The sequence below is a fragment of the Polyodon spathula genome, chromosome 28 (genome assembly GCF_017654505.1).
Source record: "Polyodon spathula isolate WHYD16114869_AA chromosome 28, ASM1765450v1, whole genome shotgun sequence".
NCBI lineage: Eukaryota > Metazoa > Chordata > Actinopteri > Acipenseriformes > Polyodontidae > Polyodon > Polyodon spathula.
Genome location: NC_054561.1, coordinates 1,618,607 through 1,646,479, shown reverse-complemented (window position 1 = coordinate 1,646,479; position 27,873 = coordinate 1,618,607). Strand labels below are relative to the sequence as shown.

The 27,873-nt window shown below is 39.0% G+C and overlaps 1 protein-coding gene across 1 annotated transcript; it reads right to left on the bottom strand.

Moving 5' to 3' along the window:
* Window positions 1-1,065: 1,065 nt before the first annotated feature.
* Window positions 1,066-27,873, bottom strand: LOC121302027 (puromycin-sensitive aminopeptidase). The gene is made up of 23 exons (XM_041231816.1): window positions 27,524-27,873; window positions 21,941-22,025; window positions 17,866-17,943; window positions 16,328-16,449; window positions 16,007-16,114; window positions 15,383-15,583; window positions 15,132-15,228; window positions 15,004-15,037; window positions 14,565-14,679; window positions 14,048-14,212; window positions 13,333-13,437; window positions 12,993-13,053; window positions 12,424-12,533; window positions 12,151-12,214; window positions 11,807-11,946; window positions 11,203-11,337; window positions 9,337-9,556; window positions 7,598-7,740; window positions 7,197-7,253; window positions 5,546-5,653; window positions 4,794-4,949; window positions 4,115-4,162; window positions 1,066-3,191 (listed from the first exon to the last, which is right to left on the bottom strand). Exons 1-23 carry the CDS (start codon window positions 27,644-27,646, stop codon window positions 3,036-3,038), a joined length of 2,631 nt encoding a protein of 876 aa, XP_041087750.1. The 5' UTR covers window positions 27,647-27,873; the 3' UTR covers window positions 1,066-3,035.

Genomic DNA, 27,873 nt, shown 5'->3' with positions numbered 1-27,873 from the left:
GAAGCCGTAGTGCAGTTAGTAACTCCAGTAGTATATCATTTTATGGTGCTTTTTTGTGAATTGTGAGCTTAACTTTTATGTGTTATAGTATTGCAAACGTGCACGTACTGAATTACATACGATTGTATTTAACAAATGCAGCACATGACTAATTATGCTTTTCCCTGTAATTTACTGTGAATTCATAGTGCAGGTGAACATCCCCTCTAACGCGGAATTGCATTTTTCTTTCCAATATTGAGGCCGGAACGGTTCTAGTCTTGCATAGAGATGTGATTGAAAATTGCCCAAAATCGTGCATTTGTGAGAGTCTCGGGAGAACACACACACACACACACACACACAAACAGGTAAGAATGCAACGCAATGGCTCCCCTGGGCCTTCCTACACTGTGCTGTCTGCAGCTTGTGAATAGTCAAACGGAGTTAATCGCCATGCTCTGCCGCTTACGCGGTTAGACACGGCAGCATGCAGGGCGTTCCAAAGGATCAGCAAGTCATTTCTGTATACAAATACAGGACCCACACCCCTCAGGTGGGGACAGGTCAATCGCAAATGCATTCTGGTGAGTCTAACCTGATTCCGGTACCTTTCACAGCCTGACTACACTTCCCAGAATGCGCTGTGGTGTGACAATACAGTTGCCCTGTAACCTCGAACTATCTCAGACACAGCTACCTGTACAGAGAAGAGATCCAAGTGTGACAGTAAGAAAAGTGTTTTTTTATAGTGTTGCAATAGTACCGGAGAATGGAGCAGTGTGCACTGTAAGGGCTACAAGACCAGTCCAAAGGGAATTCATACATTGTAATAGAGTATATTGGGTTATTATTAACCATCTGAAAGACAAACTAATTCCAATGCTTCAATCTGAGGCCTTATGGAAAACAAAGCACAGATCAGCACTGCATTTGAATATGTGGTTAACATAGGACAATAAAAACCCACATTGCCTGAAGGTCTTCCTAGTACTTGTCAAGGCAGTTAGGCACTAGATTTATAATCCATGTGTAGTTTATGGCAAAAAAAGTTTTGCATCACCTAGAATTAAGACTGAGACAGGATTACATTTTTTTTTCGATATTTTATTAAACATCATGCAATCAAAGAAACTACAAAAATGACACTATACAGTAGCGCAGTATTTGATGTTCGATTTTGAAACGTCACATTTTTAAATGTCAGTTTTTTCGTTAAGTATCTGGGAAAACTACACAGCGGCACGCAGTTCAATGCGTTAGCATTACTGAACAGGTTTCATGCGACTCGACGAAGCAAAATGTGTTAATTGTTTGGGGGGCAGGATGCAAAACTTTTGGCCAGAGCTGTATATCCCTTTGAAAGAGAAGATGACGAACATCGCACATGCATCTTAATGCACCTCATCCTCCAGCTGTAACAGTGCAGGAATAAGCAGAGACTGTTTTGGTTAGCAGAACCACCACAAATCAGTAATACATCATAATTCTAATTGTTTGTGTCTGTGTGGGTGCAGGAAGGGTCACTCCATTCACTATTTTTGGGGTTAAAAACATCACCAATCAATCACATTTGCTTTTTCAATTCCTATGTTTGTTTATTAAACGGGAAGGTTTACATGTTTCCACATAGCTGTATATAATTATTTTAAGCACAGTCTTGTTTGTTTTACAGTATGCTAGCTAGCTGATGGTGTGTGGTGACTGAAATCTGATGATCAAGGATATAGACCACAGCAATGAGAGATGCGCTAAAAGTAAGGAAAGCAAAACAACCCATTTCAAATCGACAATTTTTGTTTTTGTTTTAATTTTCATGAACACCAACTTTTTTTTTCTCTTAAAACAAAACAAAAAAAAAGCACAACAAAATGTTTCAGGGAAGCAGTCTGACGATTAGTTTGATGACGATCTCCAGTATGGGTAAAAGCCACACTAATAGCAAATTATATTGATTTAAATAGACCCTTTCAACAACTATGTAGATTTATAATGTTAGTTCAACATTGCTTTATTTTCAGTGTAGTAACTATTACCACTTCACAGTGTAATAATTATTGCAAACCAGTTTGACCAATTTAAGGCTTTTGAATTGATAGAACTGCAATTTAAAAAAAAAAATAATAAACTTAACTTATGGCAAAAAAAAAAAAATAATAATACTGGGGGCCCCATCCAGAAAGTTGCACTTTTTAAAAACTATTTTATATTTCATTTTACCTGTAAATTTCATCTAAAAAGTCCCTCCTCCTTTTAGAAAGGTATGCCAGCTTTTGGTAAATTTCACATCCTTTTTAACACAAACCTCAGCGAATGCAAATCTAAAATAGTTTTTTAAATGTGGCTGATTCATAGAGGGTTAAACACACTTTTTTTTTTTTTTTAACTTATTATTTTCTGTTGTTCATCAGTTAATTCAGAACTGATAATGAGTAACAAAATCGCTTTGGGAAGGGGGAACATGGTGAAAAATAACACATACACCACGCCTTTCTTGTGTGAGAAGTCTTGCAAAAAACAAACACTGGATATATATGAGGTTCCAAGCCTGCGGCAGCTATCCCCAAAAAACCGTTTCTCAGCAATTCAATGCTGCATTTCTTTTGTGCAAACTCCTTACATAAGCAGAGAGCCATTAACCCCGTCCTGCCCAACTTCACCAAACAAAACCCGGCTGTCATACACGTGTGTGTTTGTTTGGTTTTTTTTAATTTAGCAAGGGATACAAAATCACTCAGATTAATATATCTTTCACATTTTATTTAATTTTAAATCGCCACAAAATACTGCAATAGCTTCACTGTTGTGTAGCTTTAAGAATGTATAATTTTTATTTTGTACAGTTTTCTCTGCCTTTCAGTAAGCATTCTTTTGATCTGCCATGCCTAAAATGATGACTGTAATCTTGTGTGGGCAGGATGGGATTAACTACATTCATTGTCCAAACCAGTTTTCTGCTTGTTTTTTTTTTTTTTTTTTTTTGGAGAAATGACTCAGGATTTCGTTGCTGACCGCCCCTTTCCCCTCTCTGGATGGTGAGATTGTGGCTCCGCAGGTCAGACCTTGGCTGCCCGAGAGGTTTTGCGCTGCAGTAGATACTCGTGCACCAGCTCTGAGTCGCGCTTCAGCCAGGCTGCGTTCAGCAGGATGTTCTCACAGCACTGCTGTACCGTCCGCTCCGCTGCTGGTGCAGGGTGGCTTTCGAAAAAGGACTGAAAGAAAGCAACACAAAAATAAATAAATGAACAACTAATTATTACTTGAACTGGAAATGCTGTGCAGGGGGTAAATGAAAAATAAAAACAAAAAGACGCATTGTGCTTTGGCATCTTGTAACCAAACGATAGCAAAAATATTGAGAATGTAGTTGCCACCCCCATACATCAATGTTTTAAAACCCTTAAAACATGGCTAAGATTTTAAGCTACGTGGCAAAATGAAACGATTCCTTTGTCTGACGTTAAATGGTTATCCTTATAGCTTTATTATAAAATCCTCAATGAAACGTAGACAGTACCTGCAAGGCGCATGCCTTTTAGAATGCAGTGCTCTCAGTTCAATTCATTTCAGTTGCCACCTGTGCTACATTCACTTACTCGTGAAAAATCTGGCCAACCCAAAACCGCTCTTTGCAGAAACAGTTTTGTAAATTTCTCCAAAATTAAATTTGCAAACCGTATCATAGCCTTTGCAGTTTACAAACATTGTAGGATTACGAATCAAGTGCAGGATTAATGAAGCCAATTGTGCTTGGCAAGAAAATAAAATTATTCTGAACTGGAGAGATTCCTGCTGCCCATTTTGATAAGGGCAATCAATCCTGTATTACCTAGTTTGATTCTATCAGCAACTCGTAAATGACTGTGCCCATTATAGATTAAAACACAAACCTGTGTAAAAACACACCCAATGAAAACATGCTTCATCATGCAATATATTAGAACTCATGCAATTTATATATGACTGAACCCGTTCTAGCTGTCAAGACCAAAATAACTTTTGTTGTTGTTGTTTTTTTCTCCCATGTGTTTTTTTTTTTTTTTTTTTTTTTTTTTTTAAACTTGGATTTATTTATTTTAAAAGATAAGATTCTTCACCAAAGAGGTTTGGTGGTGTGTTTCAGCAGTATCCTCACCTTCACTTCAGCAGCCATCTTATCAACAGCAAAGCCATCGACTGAAAGCTGCAAAAGAAAACAGGAACGATTATTAAAACAAGAATATTCGACGTTTTTCTTTTGTCTTGCTAATTTTGTTATTTTGATTGCGACATACTGACGGGGCTGAATTATATATATATATATATCTATCTAATATTATATTATATATATTATATATATGATATATATATATCATATATATATATTATCTTTGACTTTGAAGAGGGCAACCATTGCAACTTTTCCCAGGTCTGATAATGTAAATTTGATAAAAAGTAGACCAAAGTGTCTAGAACCTGATAAGTTACAAATGAAGTCTATTTGCTCTATTCAGGTTCTAATAACGATTTGGAAGGAAACCGAGATCTGTAAAACCAGATCAAAGCGTACAATTTAAACTTCACTTTAACTCTTAGAATTTTATTCCAGGGTTGCTGGTAGAAAGCTACTGAATTTGCTGTAAAATGTAATATTTAGGCTTACCTATAAATTATTGATTTATTTATTTTTACACAGCTCCTTTTACCATAACACCCTGACTAAACAAATTATTACAAGGACCATGCCTTCCAATTATATCCATACAGGGACAGCGAACAGCCACCACTCTGCACACATTTTAATGCCACAGATAAGCTCTGGCATGGCTACTTGCCTTAATTAATCGGGATATGAGGAAGCCGCCCTGGTAGCGGTTGTGCAGTTCCTCCCAGTTGTCCTTTACAAACTTCCAGGCTGCCTTTCTCCCCTGCTTACTGCTGCCAGCGACACCCCCAATCACGGAGACGGTGTCCTGAGGACGCACCTCCTCCTGTGAAACAACAGAGCGCAATTACTGTCAGCTGCTAGCATGCTTGGACACTTGTGTGACAAGCACCCGCTTTCAAAGGGCTGCACCCGAACCACATTTAGAATCCAAGACGGGCCTCTATCTGCAGCAGAAATGGGCCAATGTCAAACTGTACTGCGTTCTTTCACACGAGGGTGATTTCAATCTTAAGATCAGTATTCAAATTCACTCAGTTGGCCCTTCGCCGAAACAGCTGGCCCGTCTTTCTACCCCTATGCCCCAAAATGCTGTGAGCACCAAATCAGATTGATGGTTTCTATAGCCCCCGCATCCCTTGTTTAAATATACTAAACATTTCAAATAGACAGAAGACATAGACGGTGCACCAAAATCTCTTAACCCTGTATGAATATTGTAGCCACATTAAAGCCCACAGTATATGTCCATAGGTTTGGCTGACGTTTATAATGGTAAAGATCAGTCTAACTAAGAATTTAAAATTATGCATGGACACCAACCAACAAAAAGGTACCTACTGCAACAAAACTGTGTCCTCCTGGCTTATTTAACATGTGAAATGAACACAACCCCCCAAAAAATCATTCAAAAAGTCTTACCGACAGAGCAAAGCTCAGAACTTTCTGAATCAGATCAGGTGCTGCAATAGCCCCGAGTACTCTCTCAATCCGGTTTCTCTCCTCCTGCATGTCAGCCTGTTTGTGAAGCTGACGGGAAAGTTACACGTTCAATCAGTTACTCAAGAAATCAAGGAATTTGTTGCAACACAGCGAAACAAACATTTTCAATTGACAGACATTTCAAATCTGTAATTTGCATATCTGAGCTGGTTTCACTTCGACAGAGAGATTATTTTTCAGTTCAGCCTGAAGCCCACAGGAGACCCCCGTTAATCCGTGCAGACTGGGTCCGATTTGAGCCCGAATTAGTGAGAAACGCAGATTAGCCGAAATTGAGCTGACTGTTTGGGTAATCAAAAAATACAATAACACCAATAAAATATAAAATGTACCAGCAATGATGAAAACGTATACTGTACATAATCAGCATTGTTCAGAGGCAGAGACAGCTAGTTTAAAATAGTCACTGATTTTGCTCCAAGTATTTAATTGTTGTAACTGCTTAATTGGCGCACGGAAAATGTTTTCTGTAACCTAACACTGAATCTCTACAGAAAAAGTATTTGCATTTAAAAAAAAAAAAAATTTCCCTCTTTGGTACATTTACAACACACTGACACTAGGTGGCACCATAATATACAAATAGTACTACTGTGTCTATTGAGCTGCAGCAATTGTTACAAGTGAAATAAGGGCACGACACTGCAGGTGGCAGTAATGTAGCCGGTAGTAGAGTCCTGTAATTGTCAGGTCAGGCTCGGGTCTGAATTTGGATCACCAAAAACTCTGTCCTTTCAGCGTACTCGTCTCTAACCCTTTCCCAAATAAGGTATTAGAAGATAAAAGCATTTCCTGCACCAAAGCAGGAGGCGATTAGGGAGGGGTCAGCTGACTAAGCAGTGTTCTCGGTTTGTATTGCTGCTTGTTTGATACGTCGCAAGATCCTTTTATCACATCTGCTTGGTGATATTAGAAATGCCTGTGGACGAGGTGAAACAAAAGATAGCGCAGGGTTTATATCATGCAGTGGATAATAGTGCGAGAGGTAAATCACAAGTGTGGAATTCATTTGGAATCAGAGAATGAACATGTGACTGGGTTCGTTGCTTGTAAAACCTGTCATTATGTTTTTGGGTACATCATCTCTGTGAAAGAGCAGGTGTAGCTCCCTTTCAATTGGTGGCACAAAAGGAAGAGAGAGGTATTTTATAGTAGAGATAGTTAATATGTTACAATGTTAAAATATATGCAGACCACTAGTACAGCCTATTGTACAAACTCAATCTGTGGAGAATGGTAGAGATTACCTGTGTGTGAATGCGAGAGCGCCAGTCGACGCAGGCAGTAGGTAAAGGACAAACACTTGCGGGTTTAGGTCAGGTTGCCAGTCTTATTAAAGCGGGTCGGGGGTAAGAAGACAGTAAGGATCGGTAAGGATCAGGGCCTGTAGTAGCTGGTCTGGGTCGGAATCGGGTCATACAAATCAGACCCGCGCAAGATTCTGGCTGGTTGGGTTAATATTGTGCAATAATGGAATGACAGAAAGATACCCACTCTCAACAACAAAACCTAAAAACCAAATGCTGACGCTCGTCCCCTTTTTCACAATTACATGTACAAAAGCATTTACCTTCAGCATAGCCTCCAACGTTGCACTATCTCCATGCTTCAAAACTGTTAAATAGACCTGCAACATAAACAAGTACAGGAGGAAAAAAACAAAAACAAAAACGATGTTGCATTAATCTGAACTGAAAACAAACAGCACATTCAAAACTCAAACCATAACTTAATTTGATCTATTTACACTAACAATTAATTTGTTTGTTCATAATATTAAAACACAGGTGCATGTTCCTCCACCTTCTATGCGATAACATTTATAAAAGATCCCAAATCATCTAAACGGTTTTGGCTTGTCAGCACTCCAGATCTTTTCTTTTAAAATGCCAAGCATTGGCTACGCTCATTCCTCAACGCTGTATATGATCTGGTCACAACAATACGAATAAATGGATGTAGATCTCCTACCGGACTCCTCAGGTCAGCTGGCAGTATTTGTTTTCCATCCTCATGATCCTTGAATCGGCGACGTGCTTCCTCCAGCGTGGGTTTGTGTCCAGCTTTTCCGAGCTTTCCAAGCACCAAACCCCTAAGCAAGGCATCCAAATGACCTGGATTAAAAATAAATTAAAAATAAATCATCAATGATTTTATATATATATATATATATATATATATATATATATATATATATATATATATATATATATATATATATATATATATATATATATATATATATATATATATATTTTTTTTTTTGGCCGATATAGTGAGGATATATTACCAGTTCCTACTGGTAATAGAATCGGCAGAAGTAGCATTTGGTTCCTATTTCTTGCATTGTTTGCATTGACTTAACTAATTCTAAAATGAAAGACATAAATAAAGCATTATATTTCATGTACATATTTATTTTTAAGAACACATACATTTAAAAAAACACCTTTGTAACTGGAATGTAGAATAACAAATAGCCTGCTTTGTGGCTCAGTACTGATGCAGTTCCCACTACTGGTTACTCTTGTTGGAACAAAGTTAATGCAAGACTTTCAAATGTAAGCCTCTGAAACTGATCTTTTACATAGGCCAGGCTTGATCTACTGTCTCATTAACACAATCTAACCGGATTAGCGCAAGGCAAAACATATCACAATGTCCTGATGAAAATCGAGAGAGAGAGAGAGAGTGAGAGAGCGCTTTGTGACTGTCACTTTTTGAAATGGATAAACCTGATGAGTCACTACTGGACCATTTGTCAAGCCCTGCAGGTGTCTTTGGTCAAAGCAATCTTGCTGGGTTAACCTAACAGTGAACAGACCCCTGGAGGCAAAATAAATAATTACAGCAGGGAAAGACAGGCAACTGTATTGACTACAAATCCTAAAAAAAGCCAGCAGTAAAATGATAAAGCCAAGAGAAAGCAGCTGAGGTCACCCTGCCCCTGCAACTCGCACGGCACAGCTTCTAGTTCTTCTCTACAGGCACCCAAAAGCATAAAACATCAAACACATCCAAGTTTTATTTTGGTAAACAACTTCAAAAAGTGCAGGAAATAAATGTGGATTGTTTACTGCTGTATCATTGCTTTTAATTAAATAAGGTAAATAAATTAGGATTTTTTTTTAGGGTTATTTTAAAGCCAATATAAGACACTTCATTTCCTTTATGCATTCACCGTGCTTATATATGCAGTATACACACACACATTTTATATATATCTCCAATTTGTGCTTCTAAAAAATAATGTAAAGCTTATTTGGTCTGACTCAGACGCATTCCAGGACAATTAAGTCAGATACAAACCTGGAGCGATTAAAAATCACAGGGTGTGGTCACTTCTGCAATTTCACAAACTTGAAATGTTCTGATAATATGAAGCTTAGTTAATGACTGAGCCGTATATATGAGGTTATTCTATACATTGTGAGAAGGTTCCATAGTTCTGCAGTTTCAGTACAGATAGGTGTGGCTGTCTACTCAGTGGGTCCATTAAATAACAGAGGCTCAGAGCGATATTTTTTCCGCTCACTCAGATCACCGATGGAATCTGCTCTGCAGCTCGGAGCTGCTCAGGGGGAGCGGAACTGAGCGTGCTGTTAAGCGGGTTCTTTCACTGCTCTGAGCGGCTCAGGTACCGAACTGCATTTAAAACCTACCCTCTCCAGGTTTAGTGTCCCAGCCCAGCTTCTGCATTTAAAACCTACCCTCTCCAGGTTTAGTGTCCCAGCCCAGCTTCTGCCCAATGGGTGTAAAGAGATCTCTTATGAACTCCTGGATGTCTTCGTGGTAATCTGTGTTGGCGAGTAAAGTGGACAGGATGCCCAGATTGCAGCTCAGATCGCTCCACACGGTGTAATTTGGCTCATTTACAAAAGCCTCCATCACCATCAGTACTTCCACGGTGCTAATCATACCCGCTCGGGCCTGGAGGAACGCGGAGAAAAAAACAAAAACAACCAAAAAGGTTTCACTTTTATGCCGAGAACTCCCTTGTTAGATATTTTCCAAGAAGAGGAGCAAGGTTAATTTCTCCTCGTTAAATGCATTTACCACATCAGTTTTCTCTGACACCCCCCTCCGCTCTAGGACAATAAATATGTACTTACTGTGTGACATGACTTTTTCATCAATACTGAAAATGGGACTTTAACAAGGAGTGGATGTGTTATACAGCAGCAACTCTAAACGATTTAGGGGTAGATGTGCCAAAGTGTTACGTCTGTTGCAAACCAGTCAGAAGCGTAGTGTGAAATGTACTCAAACAAAGCGCTGTTAGCATCATTTTAACAGATGCTTTGCAGCCGCAGTTCTTATTTGCACTTTAGCCATAAATGAATATGTAATTCTGGGCGTTCCTGCAGAAATGTGCAAAAAACAGGGTGGAGACACACGAGGGATTAAAATATATTGTAATGAGATGTACTAAAGCTGCGGACAATTGCAACACAATTGCATCAATTTGTTAAGAACTTTTGAGAGCATGTTTTAAACAGTCACGATTGTTGCTGGCATTTCCCAGTCCGCTTTTTCTCGTGCGTTGCCAGTTGTGCTCAATGTATCTTTGGGATGAACACCAAAGTACTTCATTTTCACTAAAGTCAGGGTGCACTTACAAGCCTTGAAAACAAACTTCTATGGCATTTCTGGTTTTCCCAGCATGTTGGGAGCAATAGACTGCACACATGTGCCACTAATTCCTCCAGCTCATTCTGAGCATCTGTTTAAGACCATGATCTACTGTGTGCTAATTGTCTAGGCTACTAAGTAGACCAAGATAAAATAATAATTACAATAAAATAAAAAACCCTAAAATCATTTAGTTTCAGTTTAAAATAATATTTTATTCGCATTGTAAACCCATGTGTACAAAGCAGCAGCATGATTTATTTTGTGTTACCAGTAGCCTACATGCTAAAGTACAAAATAAGTGTGCTCGGTATTCATTTGATTTTACTACTGTACTGTATAGGCCTACTGTACAGATTTACATTTTTACATAATGTAATGTGTAGCCTCCCCAAAACACATTAGTGTTATTTCAGAGCAGTGATTTACATTTAAAATAAATTAAGAACTGTAAATGTATGTGTGTATTGTATTTATATATATATATATATATATATATATATATATATATATATATATATATATATATATATATATATATATATATATACACATACATACATAGACAGATCAGTATTAAAGTAGGTACAATGAAGACAGAACAGATTGCATTGTACAGATGACGTTTACATTTAACAGAAACAATGTTATTTTGATTCTTGCACCCTTGCATGTATAGATGCTATCCTTCGGACACCCTCTGCTGCAGCAAACCACAACTCAGCTGCCGCTATTTATTTACACAATGTCGCACAACTCTCGCTAAGATGACACAAATAATATTTAAAATTAACATACTTTTTCTTAGAACATATGACAAAATGTACACTTTGCAAACTGTCGCAACGAAAATGCAAATTGCAGTGCGGTTGTACTGCGACTGACCCATCTTAGTACATCGACCCCTTAGTGTTATTACTTCCGGTATGAGAGCTGTTACTCACCAGTGAGAAGAGGTCGTTTTGCAGACCTAGCCTATCCACGGGGGGCAGAGTGAGGTCTCTGATTCCAGGAATTAAACTTTCCAACATTGAGGAGCTGTATTGAATTCGATAGAACCCAATAGTTCCTGGGTTCATCTGAAATAGAGCATGCATTCGAAAACTGTAACATAGACACAGTGAAGGTTACAAACAGCTTTCAAAATGTATTACTCTGCTGATGATGTACGTAAACAACCGGTTTTGTTAGACAACAAAAGTCACTGGGCACTCAACAATAACTTATTGAACAGATGACTTGCCTGTAAGCTTCCCAGAGCTGTGTTGTCCTCTGTGACATTTAGAACATGAAATACTGTACTGCTTCCAACAGACCTTTACAATATCATTTTGTGGTTTCTTTGCATGATGTTAGATAAAAGGATTTAAAATTATTATATATATATTTTTTCTTTAGAATTAATGTCTCAATCTTAAAATACTAGGTGATGCAACCCCCCGCCCCCCAATACAATCAGGTCCTGTAACTATACAGCTACCAGAATATAAAGAGGCAAACCCCCCTGTCTCTCTCTCTCTCTCTCTCTCTCGTTTAATTCCACCTTACCTTAACCCACCGATCTGGCGCCACATTTTTCACAGTGACAGTAATTTCAGCACAATCCAGCAGCACATTCATCTTGCTACAGGTTGGGTCATCGCTGGTGCAGATGCTGATAGGAACCATCCAGTGATGGCACTCGTCTCCTTCAGAAACGAGATAAGAACACACATTAGTCGTTGTGCACACTACTTGGAAAAGCACCAACACCCCCCGACTCTCTCCTCGAAGCATGCATCCATACCCCTCATCCTCCTTGCTGTAATATAGAAAAATGTCTCGTGTGATCTAATAAAAAGGGTCATTCTGCATTTGTAATTTGTGTCGTAAGAGTGTTAGATGTATCTTACCGCTGTACGGTCCACTGGCACAGAATTTCTTCTGGGACAATTTCAGCACTCTGTCATCTCCTTGCTGAATAAAACAAATAGGCAAGTCATCATTCTATAAAAGCAAAAATCACTCAGTCTTGTTATAGTTTACCATATGAACAATTTTACTAGCTTACCTGGAGGTAAAAACAGTAAATCCATTGCAGGTGCAAGACACACTGAACCTAGAGGTTTGTGTAAGTTTCATTTACTGTACAACGTACACTGCAATTTAACTGGAATCATAATTACCTGCTCTTGTTCCACAAGGATAATTGGAAATCCCATTTGTTTAGTCCACGAATTCATAACAGCAGCTATTGGTTTCCCACTGGATTGTTCTAGACAGTCCCACAAATCCTCTGTAGAATTAATAAAAACAAATAAGGTGTATCATTACAAACTTCTAGATCCTACACTGCCGTAGTGTAAAATTAAACATTTTCATTACTGACAAGGCGACTAACTACACTGATTCGCTTGACTGGCTACCAGTACCTTAAAACAGAGAAGGAAACTCAGACCAACAACTTTGAATGATGCATGAAAAACATTTGCAGAAGGTATTTGCAGAGGATATTTGCATTATGACAGATTATTTTGGATGATTTTATTCAGGTCAAGCCTGTAGTTAAATTTCAGCTCTTGGCATGCTGCACAGGACTGAAAATTACATTTTAGCTGTGGTGTCCCTCAATCAAAAAGTGCAAACAGCTAGCACACAAAAACAACCTTTTAAAATCCTGAAGCCAGCATGAATATTCAAAACAAGACAGTCATGTTATATTAAAGTTTGATTTTCATTTTTTTTATGTTTTTACCTGTTGATGCATTTTTATGTTGGAACTTTAACAGGTATGCATTCATTCCGTTCCGGAAGTCCTGGAGGAAAAACAACGTTTTTTTTTTGTTTTTTTTTCCCCCATCCAAAAAAACCAGCTTGACTGGACATTCTACCCCCAGACATGGTTTATAGATTGCCCCCTTTATCATTTTGATACTCTTTGTTTACTACGCTACTGGCAAACCTCTAACATTTGATTCAGTTGCACTTTTTTTGTTATTCCTGTATCCAAATCCCCCAAACATGCTCAATTTATTAAAACATACCATCTACTAAAATTGCAAAACCCATTAAATTAAATTAACTGAACTCTTCACCTCATCTCCTATGTAGTCATGCAGCATACGGATAACTGAAGCTCCTTTACTATAGGATATTGCATCAAAGATTTCATCAACTTCCGACGGGTGTCCAACATTGACCTACAAAAAATTATACTGAGAATCAAAACTGCACCAGAAATACCACACATTAACAAATAACCACAAACTTTTCTTTGTTTTATTCACATTACTTACAGAAATGATTGTGGTTATTGGACCCTTTAAAATTGCATCAGACATCCTGTAACTTCTAACACACATACACACACACTAACTTGTGCTTATGAAACACCCTTTATGTTGCAGAAGTTTCCAAGGAAGAATTCATTTAAAGCTGTTCTTAAAAGATTACATACATGCTTCCCGTTTTTTTTTTTTTTCTAGCAGATTAACAATATCAGAAGCATTCCTTCAATACCACATATTGTTTAATAAAAAGTACCCCCAACCACCTTCAAACAGGACAGAACCTTCACCATGAACCACACATGATCAGCATTCAAACCAGCTGTGTGACTGTGTGCAAATCACTGCCATATGAACTATGAAATACATTGGGAACCACAATGGCGAACACAAGCCTTGAAGTACTTCATCTATTATTATAACACATTTTTATAAAAGGTTTGGCGGTTTTATTTTCCAGTCCATTTGCGACATGCAACCCAGCACAGAATCTATTGCAGTGGCAAGCAGTGCAGTTCAGTACCTCAATGGGGTGGCTGTTGTCCAGAGCGTCTAGATCAAGTGCCCGTGTGTAGTCTGCCGACACAAACTGAGTCCAGATGTCATACTCAGGAAAGCAGTGGTCCACACACAAGTACTCAATCCAGGAGGCAAATCCCTCATTTAACCACAGGTGAGTCCACCACTCCTGCCGGAAGAAACAGCATGGTGGAGAGAGATCAGAAACAGAGAGAGAGAGAGAGAGAACAGGATCAAATACATTACACTTGCATTGAACGTGTAAAAACATTGGTAGCAGTGCAGAGCAGACCTGGGGTTCAATAAGAATTGCAACTACAGCAGCATCATTAGCTGAAATTATAATTACAATGATATTTTGTTCTACTACAATTATGCTGCAGTCATTGCAATTATAAAAATTAAGGGTTCACATAACTTTTAACATTAGGTTCTCACACGAGTACCAGCAGAAATGATTCGGTACGCACCAAAATTAATATATATCTATCCAATAATAATAATAATCTGAATGGAATTACCATTGTGACTAGATTTCCAAACCACTGATGAGCAAGTTCGTGCCCAACCACCAGAGCGACCCACTGCCGGGAGGAGGAACAGGATTTCTTCGGATCAATAAGCAGGGCTGTCTCTCTGTCGGTGGGAGGAACACACACACGATCCCTTAACTTACAAAACAGACCTTGCTGTTTACATTTCGACTGCTTAGTGGACCACCTGCTCATACTTTCATAAATGCACTAGGTGCTGTTTGTTTTTGGCCACAATTTATGCTGACGAAAAGCTTGTGGTAATGAAAGCAAGCGCCACAGTGCGCTCCAGCAAAAACACGCAGAGTTCTGCAGCTTCAGCAGACACAATTTTTTTTTGTCCAATCCGTTTCAAAATCTATCATCATTGTAAACCACACATGTGGCACACAGATCAAGTCTGCTATCTGTTAAAAAAACAAGTTACCTGTAAGTAACAAGGCCCCAGTTCTCCATGGCACCTGTAGGTAATTAAAGCAAGAGTCAGCATATTTTAATATTATTACTGTTTGTTTATTGTAAAATGCAAGTTCAAGGAAAATGTAATGTACTAACCAGCGGCAAAGTCAGCAATAGCTATGAGATCAATTTTAGGTAGTGGGTATGGAACATTGAAATAGTCTTTGTAAAAAGGTAAGGTCTTAGCTGCAACCTGCCAGAAAGAAGAAATCATAATGGTTTTAACCAGAAAACTGAATTTTCTTTACAGTTCAGTAACTTCACGAAATACATCTCTTGATGGCTATGAAGTACTCTTTTTCTTGACTTAAAATGACTCAAATTAGAATAACATGAATGACGCTTACCTCCAATGCAAATCTTCCTTGTTCTCCTTTTCCAAGTGGTGTGTACACCCGAACTATTACACCATCAGATGACTTGGTTTCAACATAGTCATATTCGCCAACTACAAATGCTACTAGGTACGTGGACATGATCGGGGTTCTAGCGAACTTCACTTCTAAAAGATTTTCATCATCAGGACATGGCTTTCGATCAATAACATTCTGCAAAACAAAACCACACACACACACACATATATATATATATATATATATATATAAAAATATAAAAAAACTGCCCTACAGTCAACATACCAAAAACAAGTTTCTTGTGCCCAATACAGCGCAGTTTTGCATATTCAAAAAGGTGCTTTAAAAACATCTAAGCTCAAAGGCAATCACCCTATTTAAATTTCACGAGCTATAACAAAGCTTGGGAAGAGACTGGTGACTCATAAGCAAAGACAAGGAGGACCGAAGTAGCAACAGAAAGGGCTTCGATCAATTGGCACAATAATCCAAAAGCAGCTGCATCAGCCAGAACAGATCTGTGCAAAGCATGGAGTGAAAATGTGCATCTTGGAACCTGGATCTTTACGGAAACACTGAACACATCATTACGTACTTTATTGAGTTCGTTGCACTTACCATGTTTGACAAAGCTGTTCTGTCCTTAGGAACAATCAAGCAGATGTCAAAAGTTGCTTTAATAGCTGGCTCGTCCCAGCAAGGGAAAGCTCTCCGAGCATCTGTAGCCTGGAGAGGAAGGAAAAAAGGAAAATTAAACAAAAAACCGCCATGTAAGAAACTGACTTTTTTAGATCTAAATGTTTTCAATAGATGGTGGTTCACAAATAAAGGCTTCTTTACTTCATTGGTCCACTTGAGTATACCTCATATGATAATAAAATAACATTTAAAAAAAACAAAAACTTTATTAAAGAATTTGTTTAAAAATCCACACTGTACCTCAAACTGTGTGACAGCAGCATAGTGAATTTCTCCTGATGGAATTGCATATTTACTCCTGTAAAACCCTTTCATTTTATCATTGAGTTCTCCAACAAAATCTATTTTTAGCGTACCAGAACCTGAAAAAAAAAAAAATTATTAACAGGAAAGGAAGCGCATAGATTGGTTTTTACCCCTGGCAAGTTAACCGATTCTAAACAAGCTATTTTTCCCTAGACAGTAACACCACTGTCCTGACATCTGAAGCCATCATTAACTTGCCATCTTCCTATTTATAATCACGCACCCTGATAGCATACATGCCAACTGCCATCTTCTGCAAACAAAAGATCAAAGTCTAATTACAGTTTGTTTGTCTATTCCCAAAGATAAAGACGACAATTAAACTAACTTTTCGGTTTAACATTCTTTAATGTATTGACACTGCATGGGAGCGCTGTACAGGTTTTGTATTATTTCAATGCAACTCTCAAAAGAGTTTTTGATTAAACAGAACATGTCATATGCAAAAGACAGATAACATTTCTTCATTCTATATAAATATTCTGAGGCTTGCTATTGGTTTTACAGACATCATGTCACTAAAGTGGCATCTACTTAACCACAAAATAATCTGCACTTGGTAGAAAATAAACTTCTCCCAAAACAAATTTACACACTTCGTATTATTCTAGTTTGGATTAAGCCAGCCATCCAGTGCATATCTCTTACTAAAAAGTTTCAGGGCTTGGTTCACAGCATGGATAACAAGTTACCTACTACCAACCCCGTTCCTGGTCAGTTATTCCATTACTGCATTCATAAAAAATGTCCTTTTCCTCACTACCTGCTGGGTCTGAACTGCACAAAAACTAACTGGCCTTCGTTATTCAATAAAAGCCGGCAGAATATATTAACCTATTGCCCCTAGCCCTCTAAAAAAAACAAAACATTTGAATATAAATCTGGATCCCAGCGTGGATCTCAATAGGCTCACAGCCTTATTTAAAACTTGAGAGGTTTCAATGGGTTTATAACAACCTGTTAATTTATTTTTTTGTTAATCTGCTTCAATGATGGTGCTCATGCACAGCCTTTTAGCTATATTTAGGCTATTGAAATGATTAACACTGCAGTTTTACAGAATTCTTTACTTTGTCGTGCACATTTCACTTGACACTAAGTCAGCAAATGGGTCTCCAGCTCAAGTGGTCCTCGATGGCCATTTTCCATTTGCTAAGCCCTTAAAACAAGCTTTAAAATGAAAAGTTATTTATGTACTTCCTCTGCCACAGGCACTTTCTTGCATGAGTTACACATACACCTCTCTTCTTTTCCATGCACCCAACACACACTACCCTGAAATCACCTTATCAATCTCATGCAGTTTATATGCAGAACAGAATGGGGTCTACCAGAGCTGCAGTGACCCAAATATAACATTTAAAAAAAAAAAAGTGTATTTCACCAGCCTCAAAAAAAAAATGTGTTGCTATCATCATCATTTTATTACTGTTGGCGATAAAGACTTCTTCAGAGTAGCAGACCGCACTCACCTTTCTGAAGCGCACTGGGGAACGACAAGGTCACTTTTTCGTCCTCATTTTGATAGTTGAAACCTGTTGCGTTTATCTCTGAGAAAGAAAAAGAGGTGAGCTTTCAGAATAGACAGCTACTGCATACTATTTTTTTTATTTTTATTTATTTATTTTTTTTTAAATTTAGTCGTCACCAATGGTTTTTACCCTGGTTTTCTCCCCAATTTGCAAATGCCCAATTATTGTTTTTTTTAATCCCGGTTCACCGCTGCAACGCCCCGTCGCCTCGGGGGAACGGAGGCTGGAACACGCGTCCTCCGAAACGTGCTCCTGCCAGTCCGTCATTTTACACACTGTGGATCCACAGCGAGGCCACCAGACCTATAGTGCTGGAGAACAACACATATCAGACTGGCTCCACTGCAGACCCGCAAGCGCCCTATCAGCCACACGGGGCGCTTGTGAATGGTGAACCGTGGATTCCCCTGCCGACCTAAGCCCTCCCTACCCGGGCGGCGCTCGGCCAATTGCCATCCCCTAGGAACCGCCAATCACCCCCAGCAAGCCTGGATTCAAACCTGTGATCTCCCGACTATAGGGTGCGTCCTGCACTCCATGCTGAGCCCCTTTCCTGGAGCAGCCACTCGTGAGCCCATGCATACAGTACTTTGAATAAACAGGGATGGAATGATAGGAGAGAAACTGAATTTGAAAACTTGTGTCTGGTTTATTTTTTCAAACAGCTGCTGTAAATGCATTCTGTGCACAGATTACATTATTTGCAAACTGCTATGGTATTGTAGTTGGTAAGGGGCACTTCAGACTTTCACATTAAACCAACCACTTTCAGAAAGTGTTTCCTGAACTGATCAGTAAGGTCACTTCCCTTTAAGATTCTCTTTTTGCTGTTGCGTCAGAATAACTCATGCTTTTTTTTTTTTTTAATTCAGATGTCTAAGGATCTGCTTCCATACCATATGCATTAGCTATTAGCATTAAAACCCTTTGAGAAGCTAAAAAAACAAAATAATCGACTGTATAGAAACAACCGTAGCCCTGCAAGGCTAAAGAAGCCTGTGAGCATCTGGGGAAAAATATTTAAAATGTTACTAATGGCAGTGTAAATACAGCAGCATTTAACAGATGTATCCAGAAAACAAGCATTAGGCAGTGCTTAGCATTCCTGCCCTTAGTACCGTACTTAACATTAATGCTGCAGGAAAATTACAAAAGTGAGTCCATAAGTAATTACACTAGAAAGTGATGGGGATTCACATACGCAAGCCTTAAACTGAGAGTGTGCAGTCACGCCATGCTGCAGAATTCACTCATGTCTGTACTATATACCTAAAGAGGAAAGTTGTAGAGTTCATTCTTGGAGAAATGCAATCAGCTTCGGTAATACTTTACATTGTGTCTCTAATTACTGTGTATTTACATGGTTGTAACAAATACATGTGTACTTGCACAATTAATGTTATGTGCAGTTACAACGTACTTTGTGTACATTTTTTGCATGATACAGTATCACCCTTTTCTGTTGCAACTGTGTACCTACCTAAACAGTGTAAAAAGATTTACACTAAGTACATTGTAAAGAAAAACAAAACAAAAAAAAAACAACGTGTACCCAAGAAAATTCGAGAATCGCCACTGGGAATTCATAACACAGCTGTGAGAATTAGCATGACCCCGCGGTTATCTGCAGTCAAGAGTAATTAGCTCAATTATGCATCAAACGAATATCAGAAACAGTTAATCAAGGATACTGCAGCACATCTAGTGTGGATTGCTGTATAGATCACACCGCATTATGTGCAAAATGTACCCAGAAGGGAAATCAGGCATCCTAGATTCTGCTGTTCTTGCTTTGTGTAGCAAGGCATGTAATTACATGTTAGATGCCTGAGAGAATATTTCACTGGTCTGGGATTAATATAGTGTATTATCAATCAAACATGCTCATGAGAAAACAAGGAAGAAAACCTGCAAGTAAAACTGGCCGGATTTTTAATGAAACGAGTTAACCTTTCAAAGCCAGAGTATTTACGAATCCGAGAAGAATAACCTAATACTTGACAGCTCAGCATGTTGCACTACAAAAAACATCACATGACAGACTGGAGTGTCACATCAGTGTTGCAGTAGGTTAATTAGATTGAGTTTGCAGCAGTAGCTTTTACAGCAAGAAATTAGGTATTTTTGTGCAATATCACGGCTATCGTTTCAGAAATAAAAAAGGGGCAGGTGACATTTTAAAAAAATGAGTCATTTCTGTCACTTTCTGGTTTCTTAAAATACTGTATCAAGCAATTACACAACAAGAGACAGAATGCAAAATAAATAAAAAACTGTATAATTTCCTTTATGGTAATGGTGAAATTATTATGAATATTGACTAGAAAAAAAAAAACTTCAAGCAATTGTTCTAAACTGGTATTTAATTTTTCACGAGGAACGTCTTCAAAATGTTTTATGTCATATGAAGAGTCAATGGATACTTAAACTCCCATCCCAGAGCCAAATGCCACACTTAGTTGTACACTTATTTGAGGGTAGTCAAGCAGGGCAGATCCAACCTCAGGGACTGGGTAAATGAAGCCACTTTGTGAGGAGCGCGGAAGTCGGGAATGCAATATGTATCTTATCTAGAGTGTACAGAACAACCTATGGGAAACACAATGACGTAATTATGACAGAAATGTTAAACGCTACCATCGCCCAGCGCTGCAGACTGGCTGTGCGAGGCCTCAAACACACAGCTTTATTGCTGCTTTAAGTTAATGGCCCAGTGCCCTGTGATTCCACACAGCCTCTATGGGCAGTTCTTTTTTTTTTCTCATTGCATCATTGTGTTCCACATGGCTTGTTCCGTGTCGGTACTAAAATTCAACACATCAGACAGACAAGCCACAGCATGGGTAGGCTTGGTGGTCCGTGGTTAAGGAGGTTCCCCATTCAAACCCCAGCTCAGCCACTGACTCACTGTGTGTGACCCTGAGCAAGTCACCGAACCTCCTTGTGCTCCGTCCCTCAGAAGAGACGTAAAACTGAGTGGCTCTGAAGCAGCAGTTGTTGCTCAACCCCTAGTCTAAGTCACTTTGGATAAAAGCGTCTGCTAAACTGGCTAAATAATAATAATAATAATAATAATAATAATGCTATAACCCAAGCAACTTTACAGCAGTGCTGCATAAGGCAATGTAAGATATATGGGGTTAGCAACATCAAAACCTCCCTATTAATTTGAATGCATCTGTAGAAATCCTCGCCACGGTTCAGCTAAGCACCAGACGTACATTTACTATTGCTAATGAACTACTGCAATGTAAGCAGCTCTGACCTGAGTAACGGCTGCACACAGACACCCATCCCAACAGCCAGGCTATATTAATGCCTTTTAGATTCACTACAGTAGTTGCCTTTCTCGCTCTGCAACTGTTTTTAATAAAATGAGAAAAACAGGAAAAAGCAACTATCAATACATTCCACACGCCTGTGGTAGCAACTGGCTGCTATGGTTTCCATAACAACTGTGAAAGGTTGCCATAGAGCCCTCTGAATTAAACGAAGGTGAAAAGAGATAAATTTGACTTTTTAGATCAAGTAACAGTTTAAGGCTGATGACTTATCGCCATTTCCCGACTTCCTCAAGTACATCTATAAGACAAAACACATTAAATTAGTAGCACTGTCTTTCTAAAGAAATCATGAAGCAGGGATATTTTTTTTTTTTTTTTTTTTAAAAACAACAGTTTAGAGATAACTGCATTCAGTCCTCAGCCAAAACACTTTGGGACTGGACAGGGAGTCTGGAAACAAAGTGAAACTGTGCAGGACTGCTGAACAAGAGTCTGAACCTCGGCTCTCAAAACTGAAGATTGCAACTTTGATAATGAAAAGAAACGGGAACTGTTTTCATGATTCTATTTTCAGATGTCACTCCGGGGGCTCTTATGAGAACGGCAACACATTCGTCATCAATATCAGACTAATGGCAAATCATTCAATCACCGTATGGGCACATTCCAATTAATAAACACACACACACACACACACACACTCTGCTCGACCAGTCATTACTTCCACTTACCTTCGCCTCCTTCTTGTACAAAAGATGCTGTAATGATGTCAATATCAGCACAGTTCATAACAATCTGATTGGTTGTATTTATAACCTGCAATCAAAACACATCCAGACAATAAAAGTTCATTATAAATACATTATCAAATGTGCATGTCAAAGTCTACAAGCGCTACACCTTTGAAAAGAGTGCACAAAGTATTATTTTTCTAACGTGGGTGTGTGCGAGTAGCATTCATTCCATCCCAGCTAGAAACAAGTACGTGCAACATACAGATGGATGGACAGTAAAATGTTCCTTGATATACGATATCTTTAGAGGGAGATATAAAGATATCGTACTGCACCCGATTGAAAGCAACAGCAGCCACATCAGAAACTTAGCCGTCTGACACTATCGTGTAACGTCAAGCAAAACCAATGCATTTGTTTAAAATATCTTGACTTCAGAAATCTGACTCACTCACTCAACAGACAGCCCTGCCCAAACAGATGTATGCAGTTTCGATCAATGTTAGTCTCTAATGGAAAATGGACGCAGTGTAATGCCTTAGGATACTGAAATGACCAGGCTGTCACAGGAAGAGACACTAAGCAAATGAGATGCCGATAGGCGGCATTGAGTTCATGTCAATAGCTTCTATTTTTAAACTGCAATCATTTTACATGTGTAGTGAAACTCCCAACGACAGGACAGGGGCATGTACTCTAGATTCATATTCCCCTGCTGTATGAAATCTGCACGGCGGTACATTCTGCAGGATACTTTTTTCCTTTCACTCTGGAGATTCAAATCATAGCTCGCACTGAACTGTTTTGCCATTCCATTCCCCTACCCAATCATCACTGGCGTGTGAACCAAGTTCTATCAATAACTGCCACAGAGTATGTCAGCACAAGACACAGGAATGCAAAACCGCAGTACAACGCTGCAAGCAACACACTGAAGTAACTATACCTCTGCTGTCGACCGCAACATGGTTCATTATATCTACTGTTTGTAGCTACACACAGCTATAAACTAGGAGATTACACACAGAGTGATCACAATCAGAAACGCCATCCAAAACTTATCAAAAATAAACTCTGTAATAATGAGGCTACTAGTAAATTGCCCTAAACCAGGGGTGTCCAATCACAATCCACGGAGGGCTATTCCACTCCAGGTTTAACAGGTAAAATGAGACAATGAACTACTTCAGGGTCTGGAAGGAGGTTTAATTGGTTCCATTAAACAATTTAGAACAGGGATGGATCAAAGACCAGGAGTGGCAGAACCAGCTCTACCCACCCCTTCATTAGCGGCGGTGTCTTTTTGATTATAATTAGCTTGGCATAATGTTGCAGGAGCTCTTATGTAGACATCAACAAACAACAAAAAAAAGATTCAGGCAGGTTCGGCGAGGTCTTTCGCATATTTTGACGCTTTTTAAGTGCCGTTCCAGCACACATAATGCGATCTCCCAATTCATGTAACACACCATTTCGATACAGTCTTATAGGGAAATGCGCCCCACTGGGAGGAACACAATGCTATCCCCAACATCTGCTAATCAATTCATCTGACCCTCCCACAGCAATTAAATTGAGAATCAACGTTTATCCTGACAATTGTCAGCTCTGTCAGAATAAATCCCATCTAAAATGCAGCAATTATCCAAAAGAGCCAAGTCAAAAGTCTTTGAGGCGTCCCAGTATTAGAGCAGACTGAAAAGGCTGGAAATAAAGCACAATGGAGCAACACTACACAGCTTTACAAAGTTTTGTTATATGAACACAAAAGGCAGAACACCTGATGCTGCAAGAAGTGAAATTGCAACCGTTTCACAATTACCATTACAGAAAACTGATTACCGGAATCATTGAGCTCAACTGCACAGAATGGATTTCACAGGTTACGCTACATTGATCGCCTTATAATTAAAAAGTTCAGAATACTCCTGGGAGTTATAATGAAATATTTATTTATAATCTTTCAGTGCCAGGAAAAGTGAAAGCATTTTATTATTATTATTATTATTATTATTATTATAAAAAGAAATAAGGCCAAAACATTCAAGCTTTCTGCTATAAAAAAATAAAGATGCAGAATAATAGACAAGCTAAGACAAACAAGTACTGCGTTTATCTTCTATTGCGCACTTCTCCTGAAATACTCGTGATTTTATAGACTCATTAAACCATAATAAAGTGCAAATCATACATGTTCAGCAGCTTTCTGTTTGACCATTTGCACAATAAGACTATTATTGAAATTCCATTTTCGCATACAACCAGAATCATGCCTGGCTTGTTCATAAATGGAAAAAAAATAAAAATAAATATTTTTTATTGTTAAAACACCAGAACAGAAATCACATGAAAAACAGGTGAAGAAATACACTTTCACCTCTAAAGAATTTGAAGCCAGGAACAGATCCTCGCTCAGCCCGGCAGCTGTTTTCATTGCTGCTTGGTAAACCCACTGTGCTAAAAGTTTGTCTTTTGATGAAGCTTTGCCTTGCACATCACAAGGCAATGTAATTGCAAAACAACATGTCAGTAGGCTGCAGGGTCTGCAGGACCAATTCAACATGTCAGCTGTTTAAATCATTACAGAGTGACAGGTGACCATACTTCAGGCACTACAGGGTCCAGTTCCACAGAAATCCACGGCAGAGATCTCCAGAACGTTTGAGTGTGTTCCCAGCGAAAACATCAGTAATTTGTGCGGAGCAACTTCTCATCCTCCTGTCAAAGTCTGCCAAATCAAAAAAAAACTCAGCAACACCAACAACTCTCGCCACCAATGGTGCAAACAAAAACCTTTGATTGAGCTGGGGGGAAAAAATAAAAATAAAGGGAAAACTCCATGGGCCAGTTGTACTAAACAGATCCAATTCTGGATTGGGTTGCACTAAAAGGATCAGCGCTGATCCTGAGCTTCGTTTCAGCGCAATATCTAAAAAATTTCTGACATTCAGAATCTTCGCTTCTCATTGGTCAGTTTCCCTAGCCTTTTCATGATCCGGCTCCAGTAAGCACCACCGGCCTCAGGGGAGCAAATCTGGGAACAACTGGAAAGAGGCAAGCCTGCTGATCAGCTGGTTGCAAACACTTTTAAAATTCCACTGGATACTGGATGTAGAGGTTCTGCAGCCCTTACACACACAATTAAAACGGAGAAGGGCAAAGCTTTTAGTCCCAGCATGTTAAACTGGGTTTAGTACTTAGAAACAAACACAATTTTTTTTAAAAAGACCTATTAAACTTAGCGCAACTACATGTTAATGCTGTGTTTATGAAACAGAAAGAACATTACTCAGTATTATCTTATAGCAGCCAATGAGTTGGCTTGGATCCAATGAGTGCTTGACAATCGTTTATGGGCAGGGGGTGTGCACAGTGTGCCAAACTGACACTAAACACACAGCAAGTCTGTTTTGCATGGAAGGTGCTTATTTTCCACAGCTAACAGGGCTAAAACCACCTACATGTCTGTTGAAAGTAAAAAACGTTTTTTCATCTTTTTTGGGGAGTGGGGCGTGTGGTGGGGGGAGGAAATCAAGAGATATTATGTTTTCACATCAAACACCAAAAGCTACACATGCAATCCAATAACAATTCAGTAGCCTGCAGTGTTTGCACAACTGGAAGTAAAGGTCAGCTTTGCAAGGTTAGAGACTGGATGGGCATAGTGACTAAACTAACCCCACTCCCCCCACCACCACCCACCCAAGAGGATGGTCCTTCCAGGGTGGGCTGGAGGCAGCTCCCATTGACAATGATTCGTGTCAAACTTGGTTGGTTTCCAAGAGCCTGTTCTATAAAGGGTAATTATTCCTCCAGAGAAAACATCCTTCTACTCTTGGGAATACAAGTTAAGCTGCTTGTTTTTAAAGGGAAACTGTAGTTTGTAACAACTAAACAGACAATGCCCCCAAATTCTGCCATTATCTGCTTTAGTGTTCTATTATTAGAACCAGCAAAGTGCTAACATAGGCACTAACATAGGCACACAGAGAGAGAGAGAGAGAGAGAGAGAGAGAGAGAGAGAGAGAGAACCTTTCATTCAGCACCAAGATGAAAAGTTTAAGAAGGTTAAGATTAGAGATATTCCAGCCTGGCTAAAATCACATTGCTGTAGCTTTAAAATCATTCAACTGGAAAGATTGCCAGGAAGAGCTGATTTCAGATTCCTAAAACACTGGCAAAGAACAAGTTATTTAAACAAAGCTGTCACTGACAGAATTGTTTACTGAGGAACCACTGCTTCTGTTCACCATTATTCACCTAGGAATATAGAGGAAACCCCCCAGCTACCTGTATGAATAAGACCATCATAACACTGTCACAGGTAGGTATAAAGCAAGTCTATCGCACTGAAAATCTATTCATTATTTCAGCTTCAAACTTTTTTTTTTTTTTTTTTTTTTTTTAAAACCAAGAACTTTTTTTTTGGTTTTGTTTTTAAACAACTGGCTGAGACATTTTTATTACAGTCTCGCAAAGTCACAAGTTTTACATCTACATTCCTGTGATATGTTATTAAAATGAACAGGTGCCAAGCGAAAGTGCACCACACTTGGAGAACGCTCGTTTAGCTTCATGGCTCCGACTCTCTCCCAGCTTTGGTGCGTGATGCTCCCACCGCGCTCGCTTTAAATCAACTCTCCAGACCCATCTGTTCTCTCTTCCTTTCCATGCTCTTTATGCCTGATCTCTGCTATTAGCTGCTATGTTGATGCTACTATTTCATGTATTATATATTCTGCACTTTCCACTGTATTTAATGCACTATTTCATGTATTCTGCTGCTATCCTGTATTCTGCTCTTTCCACTGTATTTAATGTATTATGCATTGTGTGTTTTTACTGTATATCATGTATTATGCATTTCTCTGTATTTGAAGTATTATGGATTTTCTTCTTGTTACTGCATCTTGTAAGGTGCTTTGTGATGGTGGCCCACTATGAAAGGCCCTATATAAAATAAAGATTGATTGATTTAACCAGGCTACCAGCTAACTTATTACATAAAGGTATCCAGGGCAACTGCATTTAACTTTTCCATCTTAATATTACAGTACTGTAATACTGTATTGCTCCACCCACAGAAAACGTGGTGTTCACTACTGAGACGAAACAGCATGCAAAAAATATGTTCATCCTTAAATATTTACCCAACAAGATAGGCCAAAGGCGCTTCAATTACAGGCTCCAGATTCACTCTATACATAGTATGCCAGTATATCTGTATTTGTGTTGGCTCTGTTCACAACATGACAAACACACCCTGGCAAAAAAACAAACATGTTCTGATAATTACTACAGCGATAGGACAGGAACACACAGACAGACAAGAACATCAATGGAGACACACAAACACACACACACACACAATAAATGACGTACGCTGTAGTTAGTATGGTCGTAAAATAATTAAAAAAATAATATTAAAAAAAGCCAATGGATAAAGTGATATTACACAGACAAATACAGAAACGGTACGTTACGTTACATAACTGTTATGGACACACGTTGCAAGTGTTACATTATTATTATTATTATTATTATTATTATTACTGCCATTATTGTTATCATCATCATTACCTCGACAGTAGCCTCCAGCTTGCCCTCGAAAGTAAAGTCGACGAGGTCGGGTTTCAGAGACAGCCCGTAGTTGACGGGGGAGACGTCGGTAGGTAACCGCTCGAAGGGCCGCTTCTCGGGCATGGTGCTGGGACTCGGGTTCGGTTGTTGGTGCTGGCGGTGACGGTTCGGTATATCGCCGGTTTCGACAGTCAAGCGGGTCACGAAACGGAGGCGAAGCGGGTTTTTCGGGATTACTCCTGTGACCGACTATCCAAACCCAGCAAGGAGAGACAACTGGAAGCCTCTGCTCCAGAGAAACACAGAGAGAGAGAGCAACAACCGCGGCGTGCGCGTCCCCCAACCGTGCG